General features: G+C 55.9%; 1 protein-coding gene across 2 annotated transcripts; it reads left to right on the top strand.

Annotated features, from left to right (window-relative positions):
* Positions 1–260: 260 nt before the first annotated feature.
* DMBX1 (diencephalon/mesencephalon homeobox 1) lies at positions 261–5,523 on the top strand. 2 transcript variants are annotated; one of them, XM_074377812.1, is made up of 4 exons: positions 261–412; positions 3,313–3,508; positions 3,797–4,145; positions 4,919–5,523. In XM_074377812.1, exons 1-4 carry the CDS (start codon positions 261–263, stop codon positions 5,371–5,373), a joined length of 1,152 nt encoding a protein of 383 aa, XP_074233913.1. In that variant the 3' UTR covers positions 5,374–5,523. The 2 variants fall into 2 exon arrangements, with proteins under 2 accessions (XP_074233913.1, XP_010949226.3); XM_010950924.3 differs by having other exon boundaries at positions 261–414; positions 3,330–3,508.
* The last annotated feature ends 4,284 nt before the right edge of the window (positions 5,524–9,807 follow it).

Below are 9,807 nucleotides of genomic sequence, written 5' to 3'. Positions count from 1 at the left end.
CAGCCCTGGTAGTCTGACTCCAGAGCCCAGAACATTAACCCCTACACAAGTCCTGCCACTTGGATGAATAAGCAGAGGCAGGAGCCCTCACGCTCTTAGCTGTGGGCAAGGCAGGATGCTTTCTGACCTGGAGGCACAAGCTCTCGGGGTGAGGGGGCATGCAAGGTCTGGGCGAGGGCCAGTGTCTCCCCCGCGGTAGAGTGTGACAGCATGGCCTCACGTCCCCTCTCCCGCTGCCCTGTCCTCAGGCACATGCCGCCATGCAGCACTACGGGGTGAACGGCTACTCGCTGCACGCCATGAACTCACTCAGCGCCATGTACAACCTGCACCAGCAGGCGGCCCAGCAGGCCCAGCACGCGCCTGACTACCGGCCATCGGTGCACGCGCTGACGCTGGCCGAGCGCCTGGCTGGTAAGGGCCGCTTGTGGGGATGGGACCTTGGGGACAGGATTACCGGGGCCAGGGGTGGAGGAGAGGTCTGTGGGAAGAGGCTCTGGAAGGTGAAGATAGGAGGGATCCCTGGGAACATTTACTCTGGGAGACTCAGGAAGACCCAGGTCACTCAGCATCACAGAGCTGTCGATTTAAAATCTGCATATGAGTGAGCACTCCTTGTGCTGGGCCCTGGAGCTGCCCTATGCCTTCCAATTCCCTTAACAACCCTGTGAGGGAGGGATTCATTAGCCTATGTCACAGATGGAGAGACTGAGGTAGGTGGTAAGGGACTAGCCCAGAGCATTGCAGCTAGGAAGTGGCTGGCATGCCCGGGGAGTCAGATCAGTGTAACGGCTCCCATGTTTTGAACACCGACTGTGTGCCAGGCACTGTGTGAGGCTCTCTCTCTGTACATTAAACCATTCAACCTCAGTAAAGGGAGGTTATTATCTCTATTTTATGGGCAAGGAAAGTGAGGCTCAGAGGCTAAATCTAGGCAGGGGTAGGAGATTAGAATGTGACATTATGGCTGCAAATATGAGCTTTGAAATCACAGACTAGTAATTACTGTATGGTCTACCCAATCACTTCTCTGAGCCTCAGTTTCCCCCTTTATAAACAGGGAACATCCCCCCCCCCCTTTATAAGCAGGGCTCATCCCACAGGATGGTTGGAAAGTTACTTGTGATAAACGTATGCAAATTATTTAGCAGGGGCTGGTAAGTGCTCAGAGGTAATTATTACCCCAGTCCTAAGGCAAGTGCCCATGAGGGAGCTGTGACTTTGTTCCCCCCACTCCTGGTTCGTCTGATTGTTGCCTGGCCCTGACAGCCTCTCAGTGGGCATGGGAAGGATCTGATGGCAGAGGTAGGGAACGTGATTTCTTGGGAGGGGATGCCACCCATCCTATCCTGTCCCAAGCAAACCTCAAGCAGCTGGTGAACTGCTCTGGCCCTGTACCAGGTGGTCCTTAGAGGGCTTTAGGGCACTCTCAGGGAGACCAGTTGCCCACAGGCCCATGAGAGGGCACGGCAGGTAGAATGTGGCCAGGGTCAAATAGTGGGGTGGATCAGAGCAGCATGCTCAGCTGGGGTAGTCAGGGAGGGCTTTCTGGAGCAGGAGCCAAGCCTTAAAAGGGCCAGGAGTGGGGACTAGTGTGAGTGAAAGAAGTGGGATGGGATATGAGGAACCTGCTTGGGTAGAGGTTCTGGCCTAGAAGGGAGGGTAGGGCAACCCTTCCTACTCCTTTAGACTTGGCTGGCCTCTGGGAAGGGCTCAGTGGATGAACGTGAGCCCTCGGTGGGTAGGGGGTATAGCTCAATGGTAGAGTGTGTGCTTAGCATGTGAGTGTTATCCTGCCCAGGCTGTGGCTGCTTCTCTGGTTTGGAGTGAATTCCCTGTGCCCAACCAGGTGGTGACATTAGCTCCTGCCCATGTTCCAGGGCCCAGAGAGGAGGAGTCAGGGACAGAGGTTCTCCTCTGCTGGTGGGGACAGAGGAAGTGGAGTATTCAGCACTCCCACCAATTCTCTGATCTCAAGGCGGGACATGAGCTTCAGGTTGGCCTTTGTACAGAGGCCTCGCCTTCCAGTAGGAGATTATTGCTGATGGTACAGACAGTCTGGCTTCCCAAGCTGTGACTACCCCCAACTCCCCGTCCCACCGTCCCTGGAGCCTGCAGTAGGATCTTCAGCTTTTGCTTCCCCACACAGGGTTCTGCTAAGAGTGGTCCCTACCTGGGATTAGTGCTGGTTTGTGAGGGGTTCAGGGCTCCCTCTTTATACTGAAGAAGGAGCAGCCCAAAGTCAGAGGCTTCCTGGATCCCCAGTTGCCTCCTTCCTCATTTAGAGTGTTGCGATGATTCCCCAGTCCCTGGAGTGCAGGGGAAGGTCTCCACAGCCCTGTGCAGAGGCTGACACAGCTCAGGTTCCCTCAGCATAGATAGTCCAGGATCCACCTGTGGGTGATGGGAGGCAGGGAGAGAGAGGTTTACTGTCCATCTTCCAGGCACTAGTCAAGCAGAAGAGCTGGAGGCTAGACAGCAACCGTAGGCAGACATCTATGCTGGGTGGTTCATATTCCCAGCATGTGGGCAGGACTGTGAAATCTATGGTCCGCCAGCCTTGTCTCCCCTCCAAGCCTGTGGTGATTAGTACTTACTCTTTTTGTCCATCTCTCCTTGAGGAAGCAGCCAGAAGGGTTAAGACTGCATGCAGCAAGCCTTTCTTGTGTCCTGAGGGCCCTGCCAGAACCAGGCTTTCTGATGAGGGGATGTAAGAGCAGGAGCCTCAGGTCTTGCCATGAGAGACTCAAAGGCCAACTGGGATGATGAGATTTCTACCCAGAGGACAGAGAATCAAGTACCAGTGAATTCTGTGTACTCAGCCAGACCTACCCCAACTAGACCTTGCAGATAAGTCCCAGGTTCACAGCCTGGCTTCTCATGGTCAGGGGCCAGTATTCTGTTGGTATCCAGAATCTAAGAGTCATAGGAAATTAGAACCTTTGTGACATGGACATCCAAATTATTAGCATCATGTACTCCCAGAATATTATACCTATAGTATCCTGGGACTTTAAGGATTTTAGGGAAATGTTCACTCATCTATCTACCCAACCCAAACCAAATAAGGAAGATCTCCCTCAATCACATTCCTGATAGCCATTCACAGAGATGAGTTTGGCCTCTGTGGTCCTGATAGTGAACCATGGGGTGGAGCAATCTTGAAGATCCAAACACATGAAGAGGAGATGGGTGATTTCCAAGGGGAAAGGACCAGGGCCCAGCTCTGGCAGGACCACAGTGAGTCAGAGCAGGGTAAGATTCAAAACCTATTTCCCATAATTAAATGGGCCCCCTCTCCTTGCCCTCCAACGGCTGTACATTTCAAGACATCATCTTGGAGGCCCGCTATGGCTCCCAGCACCGCAAACAGCGTCGCAGCCGCACGGCGTTCACAGCTCAGCAGCTTGAGGCCCTGGAAAAGACCTTCCAGAAGACTCACTACCCAGATGTGGTGATGCGTGAGAGGCTGGCCATGTGCACCAACCTGCCTGAGGCCCGGGTGCAGGTAGGGCCAGTTCGTCTAACTAGACCTTGCAGACAAGCACTTGCCCATTAATCTAGCTTCTCACTGTCTGGGAGCCAGCATTTCAGACCTCGGTGCCGAAATGCATCTGGCATCTCCAAGAATGCCTTCTGTGATGGGAGGGAGTTTTGGAAGGGATTGAGGGTGTGGGTTTCCTACAGGGCAAGGAGCAATGTTATCCACCCCCGTCCCAACACACGTACATAGCACCCTACTCCACAACTCCACTTCTTCCCCTGCCACTCCTGTTGCTTCTCTCCCTGCCCCCAGGTGTGGTTCAAGAACCGCAGAGCCAAGTTCCGGAAGAAGCAGCGCAGCCTGCAGAAAGAGCAGCTCCAGAAGCAAAAGGAGGCTGAGGGCTCCCACGGGGAAGGCAAGACCGAGGCCCCAACCACAGACACCCAGCTGGAGACTGACCAGCCCCCCAGCCTGCCCAGTGGCGATCCCCCTGCTGAGCTCCACCTGAGCCTCTCTGAGCAATCGGCCAGTGAGTCAGCCCCTGAAGACCAGCCTGACCGGGAGGAAGACCCTCGGTCAGGGACTGAGGATCCCAAAACTGAGAAGAGCCCTGGGGCTGAGAGCAAGGGGCTGGGCTGCAAGAGGGGCAGCCCCAAGGCAGGTGAGGCTCGGCAGGGGCTGTGGGTGGGCTGGGTCCCAGCCCAGGTGAACAACCAGGTCTAGCCGCACAGGGGCTTGGGTAGGCGAGGTGGGTCAGACCAGGGGTAGGGTCAGCCTTTGGCACATGACACCCAGCCTGACCCATAGAAAGGATTTGGCCACAGCAGGCCTGTGCCAGGTGGTCAAGGGAGTTCTGGGGGAGGGGCTGTGTCCCAGGGAGGGGTACTTGGGAAGCTCAGGGCAAAAGCTGTTTATCAACCATTACAGAAATATTCCAGTATTTTAACCATCAGTACAGATGTACCAGTGCATACTGGGTGAGTACCACATGGGTACTCTAGAGTCCCACATGCAGCAGAGAGCTGTGATTTTGAAGGAACAGAAATCTAGCAAGAGGCATAGCTCAGACATAAACCCTGGGCCCAGGCAGGGAGGGGGTGGAGTTGTGAGCTAAGAGCTGGAGGGGGGTGGGAGCCACAGACAGGATTGGGGGAAGGGGAGCTGACCACCCTTGAAAAGAAAAGGAGTCTCCCAAAGAAGTCAGACATGAGGGCCTTGGTAGAGTCCCTGGTGCTCCCCTAGAAAGCTTGAGTCCCTCCCTCCCAGGATTCAGGGGGATGCTTCAGGGAATGCCCTGGCTGAGCTGGGTGGATATGGTTTCAACCAAAGCCTGTCTTGTCTGCAGCACCAAGGGGGTGGCAAGGCCAAGGGAGCCCCTCCCAGCAGACCACTGCCCTTGTCCTGAGTCTTCGGTTCTTGGTCCTCTGCTTGCAGATTCCCCGGGCAGCCTGGCCTTGGCTCCTGCAGCGCCTGGGGGTGGCCTCCTGGGCCCCTCCCACTCCTACTCCTCATCCCCGCTGAGCCTCTTCCGTCTGCAGGAGCAATTCCGCCAGCACATGGCCGCCACCAACAACCTGGTGCACTACTCATCCTTCGAAGTGGGGGGCCCGGCCCCCGCTGCTGCCGCCGCGGCTGCTGCCGCTGTGCCCTACCTGGGTGTCAACATGGCCCCCCTGGGCTCGCTGCACTGCCAGTCCTACTACCAGTCCCTGTCAGCAGCTGCCGCTGCCCACCAGGGCGTATGGGGGTCCCCACTGCTGCCCGCGCCCCCTGGAGGCCTGGCACCGGCCTCGGCTGCCCTGAACAGTAAAACCACAAGCATCGAGAACCTGCGGCTTCGGGCCAAGCAGCACGCGGCCTCCCTGGGACTTGATACGCTGCCCAACTGACTGCTGGCCTCCCCCTCAGCCAGGGCTCTTGGGTGCCCCCAGCCCAGCCCCAGGATTATCCCAATACAGCTCTCAAGGAGTTCACTTGGAGTCCTGCTTCCTGTCCCCGTCCCTCAGAGCTCCAGCCCTAGGTGAAGCCCACTGCATGGCCCTGCTTGGACCCCACGGAGGCTGAATGGGGAGGAGGTGAGAGGCTGCTGCCCCCAGCTTTCCACGGGGGAGTGAGAGGCTGGTAGTAGGACTGGCTAGATCGCTGGCTAGATCCCCACTTCACTGTCGCCTCCTCCCTTCCCTCCGTCCCTCCCTCCCCTTCTGCCCCGAGTAAGTTGGTGTGTGGAATGTGAGATATAAATATAAATATATAAAGCTATATTTTCAGGCATCTGCCTGCCCCAGGCCCCCTGCCCCCCTCCAATCTTTTCTCCACTGCCGCGCCCCCCCCACCCCCCCGCCTCCCCTCCGCGTCTCACTCTGGCCTTCCCATCTCTCCCTCTCCCTCTCCCCTTTCCTTCTTCCCTGAGCTCCCTCTCCCTGCCTCTGTCCAGTTTCTGCCCCACATCTCTCTCTGGATCACCCCTCCACATCTCTTCTCCCTGCCCCTGCTCTTTTTCTTTTTTGCTGGCTGAGTTGGTGTTGTCAATTCCCAAGCTATGTTTGCTTTAGCTTTAGTTTTAGTACTTTTCTTCTTCCTGTTCCTCCCCTTTTGCTTCTTCCTTGCCTGCCTATCTCCTCCCCGCCAGCACCCTCCTGAGGCCCTGTTCCTGTCCATCCCCAATAGAGGTGATAAGACCCTCACTAAAGATCCCGTAGCTACTGGAGCTGCAGGCAGGAGGGGGCCCTAGCTCCCACACCTCGCCCCACACCCCACCCCCGGGCCTGGAGTCTGGAAGGGCATGTTCTCTTCTTTCTCTTTTCTAGCTTTGAGGCCCCTGTTCCCCAGATTGAGGAGGGAGCAGAGGCAGGAGTCAGACAGGGGCGGGCAATAGAATGGCAGCATCCAGTCCTGACCACAGGGCTGAGGCCTGCTGCCAGGGTCCATCCAGGCCTGACCACAGGGCTCTAGACCTCTCTTTGGTGAGACTTCCCTGGTTGGAGGGAGGCAGCAGAGAAGGGGTACCCTCAGAGATGTGTCTTCAGAGGAATGCGGTCCTGCGCCCCAGGCCTGTCCAGGGCAGGGGTGCAGCTGACATAGGAGGGAAGGTCGGACTCAAGCTCCTGATCACAGTAAAGGCAAATCATGTGGCAGTGCGGAGTCTCAGGCTTCTGTTGGCGTCCTGTCCCAGAGCCACTGTCGAAGTTAGGGCTTCTGTCCAGCTAGTCAGTGGTGTGGAAAGGTGTGTTCCCATTTATGGTCAGGAACCCAGCTCAGCAAACTCCCTTTCAAAGCGGTGTGACCTTGCATTCAGCCCATAGCTTCTCTGGGCCTGTGTCCCCACCTGGATTAGACGGCCTGTAATGTCCTGTCCAGCTCTAACATTCCTCACGGCTGTGCTCACAACCCTGCGGGGCAGAAGTTTTCAGTTAAACTAACAACAACCACAAAAAGGCTCTCGAAGCACAGGGTATGAATCAGAAGACTGTTGCCTGGCTGTGGAGCAATGGGTGTTGCACTCACAAGCCTCTCTATGGGTAAAGCCACAGTCTCTGGGTCTCAGTTTCCTTAGTAAATATGATGGGTCCTTTTGAGTTGAGACAATCTGGATTTGATCCTGCTTTTCTTGAGTTTCAGTCCAGCCTCTGTGGTCACCCCATCTCCAAGCCTTCACATGATCTCAGGAGCTCAGGGCAAGGGGAGGGAAATGGCTTGCACAGATCTGGGTCATGACCCTCAACCCTTTGTGGCTCACCACTGAAGCTGCCACCTCCTGCTTAGAGAAGCGGCATCTAAAAACTGGAATAAAGATTCCTAAGGCTTGTCTCCTCTCTCAGTGGAGAGGATGGTCTATCGATGCCTCAATAGGACTGATTTTCAGAGTAGTCCATGTCCATGATCCTTGGGGAGCCCAATTGTCCTGGGGCAGTTGGAGAAGGCTTTGGATGGGAAAAAAGTGAAGAGGACGGTAGCTTGGGCCAGGAAAGCTGTTTGAACAAAGCAATGGGGTGAGACTAAATGGATAAAAGGGTGGCTAGCTTCATAAGAGGTGGGGCTGAGGGTCTTGAATCCAGGCTAAAGACCTCATCTCAGTGTAGCAAGGACCAAGACAGCAGGTGAGGACTTCTGGAAGGGGGATCAGTTGAGCCAGGATTGGGTATATGGGATTTGGAAGGTGAATCCAGTAGCCACAGGAGATGAGAGGAGAGACTTGGGCAGGGGTACAGGAGGGTGGCAGAGCCTCTAGGGATTTCTGGTTTATCCTCTGGGATCAGCTCCAGGAAGTTTTGTTTCTGAAACGAAAACGATCTCATCTAGCCCAGGTCTGAGGATGGAAGCTTTTTGCCTGTCCCTGGAGGCAGATGACTGTCACTGGGTCTTGGCATCCAAAAGCTCTAGACATCACCACCTCCTCCAGGAAGCCTCCCCTGACTTTCCAAGGAATAGGTCCACCCTGGAGTCACATTCTGTCATGGCAGAGCCAGGCCCACCTCAGGCTTAGACCGGCTTTGACAATATTTCCTTATTCAATTGACCGAATTCCATCAGCCTAGAGAAGGCAAGGAGAGTGTATGTGGTCCCCTTCCCTGGACTGGTCTCAACCTAGTTGAGGAGACCAGCCTCAGTGACTGAACGCAGTTAGAAAATAAGAGGGGATCATACTTGTAAGCTGTACCCTGCATCTCCTATGAGTGTGGGGTATGCCCAACGCACCTGAGACCGAGGCGGAAGCCTCTCCCAGGTTGGCCTGGTCACCTCGCGGCTGAGAGCCCGAGGCTCTGCCTGTCATTTCCAGGAAGGCCTCATCCCTCTCCTCTCCCTCCTGTTTGCGATCTCCATTTCCCTGCTTCCTCACCTCCCCAGAGCGTAGTCCAGGGGCCTGGGCCCCCATCCCTACTCCGCGGCAGCGGGCTGTACAGACTGCTTTCCAAACCAGCTGTTTTGTGACCTTTTGTGCTTAGAGGTCATGCCAGCCTGTGGCAAAACCACTGTGTACTGTATTTATTTATTCTGTTAGTTGGAAAACAAGACTCAAATGCCCCCTCTCCTGCCCCGCCCCCTGCGTAGTGCAGCATGACACTTTGTCCTGTGTATCCCTCTGTCTGTCTGTCTGACTTCCTGTGACATTGTGACCTGTTTTTTGTCCTACTTGGCTAATAAAGAGAATCTGGCAGCACAGCCCTTGGGCCAGGTTCATTCCCAGAGATGCCCGCGCGGTGGGCTGAGCGGGTGGCATCTGTCTCAAGGTCTGCTCACGGCCAGTCCGGCCAGTCTGTGCTGGGCCACAGGGAGTAGAGAGACCAAGATGTGGAAGGAGTCCACCTTTTCTGGGCTGCTTGGTCCTCACCCAAGCATGTGTGGCAGGGCAGCTGGGGGCAGAGCCACCTGGGGGTATTCAGGGTAGTCTGGGGGATGGGTCTGTAGGACGGAGACGGGCAGGGGTTCTGTGGGAATGATGACAGGAAGGGATAGTGAATCTAAAGCCAGAGCTGCTCTCCAGTGAGATGGGCAGCATATGGAGGAGGGAGCTCTTTGTCCTCCGAGGTGAGCAAGCAAAGGATGAAAAGGGACTGCTGTGTGGCTGCATGGTTTGGAGATTTACGAAGGGCCTTCTTTTCAAGAAAAAGATGAATGGTGAGCTCCTCTACTCAGCCTTCCCTGGGGTTCTAGAGTGTCTGCATAGGACCCCTGAGTCAGAAGGGGTGGTGCAAGCTCGGAGGTGGGGTTTGGGGGTGAGAGGACCCCTCTGGGTGTTTCCTGGTAGGAGGGCCCCAGCAGGTCAAAATGGTGTGCAGGGAGCTGCCTGCTGCGCTTCCTGGGCAGGCACCTCAGGCCACAGGGACCCGTGGGGCCCTGACCTCTCCATTTCCCAGGCAGTTGCAGGACCTAGGAAGCGCATTCCTCTCTCCCCAGTGGGATAGAGGATTAGGGCGGGGAGCACATCCCTCATCTTGCTTTCTCACCTTCATGGGAGGGGCTGGCGGATCAAATGTCTGCCTCAAATCTCCCACTGCCCCTCCAGGACCTCAAGTCCCCCACCTACCCCTACATACTTCAGCCCCAGGTTCACACCTTCCCTGGTGGAGGGGCACCTTGGTAACCCTGCTGTTCAAATCACTCATCCACTCAGCACTTACTGAGCACCTGCTGTATGCCTGGCTCTGTGCTGGGTGCTAGGTACACAGAAACAAGTGAAGAAAACAAAGCAGTACAAAACAGGGTGCGTTGGTGTTCAAAAAATAGAGAACTGTGGGAGTACAGAAGAGGGGTCCCTAGCTCAGCCTGGGGAGGTCAGGACAGCCCCTTGGGAGGGAGACTTGAGCTGAGTCCCACAGGTCCAG

The sequence above is a fragment of the Camelus bactrianus genome, chromosome 13 (assembly GCF_048773025.1).
Source record: "Camelus bactrianus isolate YW-2024 breed Bactrian camel chromosome 13, ASM4877302v1, whole genome shotgun sequence".
Taxonomy (NCBI): domain Eukaryota; kingdom Metazoa; phylum Chordata; class Mammalia; order Artiodactyla; family Camelidae; genus Camelus; species Camelus bactrianus.
Note: the sequence above shows the minus strand (reverse complement) of the source record. Positions and strands in the feature narration are given on the sequence as shown.

Coding starts and splice junctions, on each gene's coding strand:
- DMBX1 (XM_074377812.1), top strand. CDS start 261: ATGCAGCACTACGGGGTGAACGGCTACTCGCTGCACGCCATGAACTCA. Junction 3,509..3,796: donor TGCCTGAGGCCCGGGTGCAG/GTAGGGCCAGTT, acceptor CCCTGCCCCCAG/GTGTGGTTCAAGAACCGCAG. Junction 4,146..4,918: donor GAGGGGCAGCCCCAAGGCAG/GTGAGGCTCGGC, acceptor CTCTGCTTGCAG/ATTCCCCGGGCAGCCTGGCC.